Source organism: Alligator sinensis, unplaced genomic scaffold (genome assembly GCF_000455745.1).
Source record: "Alligator sinensis unplaced genomic scaffold, ASM45574v1 scaffold553_1, whole genome shotgun sequence".
Lineage (NCBI taxonomy): Eukaryota > Metazoa > Chordata > Crocodylia > Alligatoridae > Alligator > Alligator sinensis.
Window position 1 is genome coordinate 248070 of NW_005842389.1, and position 1292 is coordinate 249361.

At 65.3% G+C, this 1292-nt stretch overlaps 1 protein-coding gene across 1 annotated transcript in view; it reads right to left on the minus strand.

The window, feature by feature from the left end:
- SPAG7 (sperm associated antigen 7) overlaps window positions 1-144 on the minus strand; it is a 2317-nt gene extending 2173 nt beyond the window's left edge. Inside the window, exon 1 of the mRNA XM_014522696.1 lies at window positions 28-144. Within this exon, the coding sequence (XP_014378182.1) occupies window positions 28-144 (117 nt within the window). The remainder of the gene's footprint in view (window positions 1-27) is intronic.
- Between the last annotated feature and the right edge of the window lie 1148 nt (window positions 145-1292).

The window sequence follows — 1292 nt, forward strand, 5'->3', positions numbered from 1 at the left end:
TGGTAGTACTTAGAGCCCGGCCCCCGCAGTCCGCCCCCGCCGCGACCCCTGACCCCTGGCCCGGCGCCGCGCCTCCTGGTCGCCCAGCCCCGGCGGCCGCTCCATAGCGCTGAGGATGGAGCCCAGCAGGTCCAGCTCCGCCATCTTGGCCCCGCCCCACCTCTGCCCGTGGGCCCCGCCCCTTCCGGAACCCGCCGGAATAGCAGGTACAACCCCGTCTGGGCCCGCTGGGCACGCCCCTCCCAGCATCCACTGGAAGTGGGAGGAGACAGTCCCGGCCGTTGGCCGCACCCCTGCCAGCCCCCTCACCGGAAGTAGGAGGAGATAACCCCGACCCTGATGGAAGTGGGTAGGGTCCGACCTCCGCCGATCTTCAAGGGGAGGTGTTTGAGGAAAATGTCGGCAGGGAATAAACACGGTGGGGGGTTGTTAAAGGGCAGTAAGGCGGGAACAAGGGTTGTTAAAGGGATGGGCCCCCAAGGGAAGGGCACGTGGGGGCGGGGGTCGGTCGTCAGAAAGTATCCGCCGTTGACGCGGCGTCAGTGGCGTCTTAAAGGCGCAGGTCGATTAAAGGGGAGGGGCGGCATGGTGGAGGGTGAGGTCACTGTGGCCCCTCGTGACGTCACGGAGGGCTTGCATGACCTCACGGAGCCACGCGTCTATGGGAGAGGTCGTCTGCCACGTCACCTGGCTGTTGCCATAGGGGTGCAACTTTCACGGGATGGCGGCTATGAGGTGATAACGACCTCACTGCTGGGGGCGATGTCGCCGATGTTACGTTGACATCATTCCCTAGCGCTGGTGGCCGCACGGGCCCATATGATTATTTGGGCCAGGGCCCGTCACCCTGGCAACCCCGGCTGGGGCAGGCCACGCCCCCTCCCCAGTCTCCATGGCAATTACGTCATCCACCTGCCCCCTGCCCTGAGAAACAGACAGGACCTGTCGGGGGTGGGGTGGGGCAGGAGTCTTTATTGTTTGGACAGTGCCTAGCCCTGGGGCCGCAACCCCTGACTCCGTGCCAGCCCCCAGGATCACGCCCGAATTGAGAGACCCACCTCTCCCAGGATCAAGGGACCTTCCTTAGGATCGGGCCTAGATTGGGGCCTCCATCTCCCCTGGATCTGGGTAGGATTGGGACCCCTGCCCCTCCAGCACCCCCAGGATCAGACCGGGATCGAGACCCCCCCCAACTTCCAGTGCCCCCCAGGATTGGGCCGGGATCCCACCCCCGCTAGGGCAGGCCAAGCATCCCATGGGTGGTGAAAAGGTCCTGGGTGCGGTTGTAAACG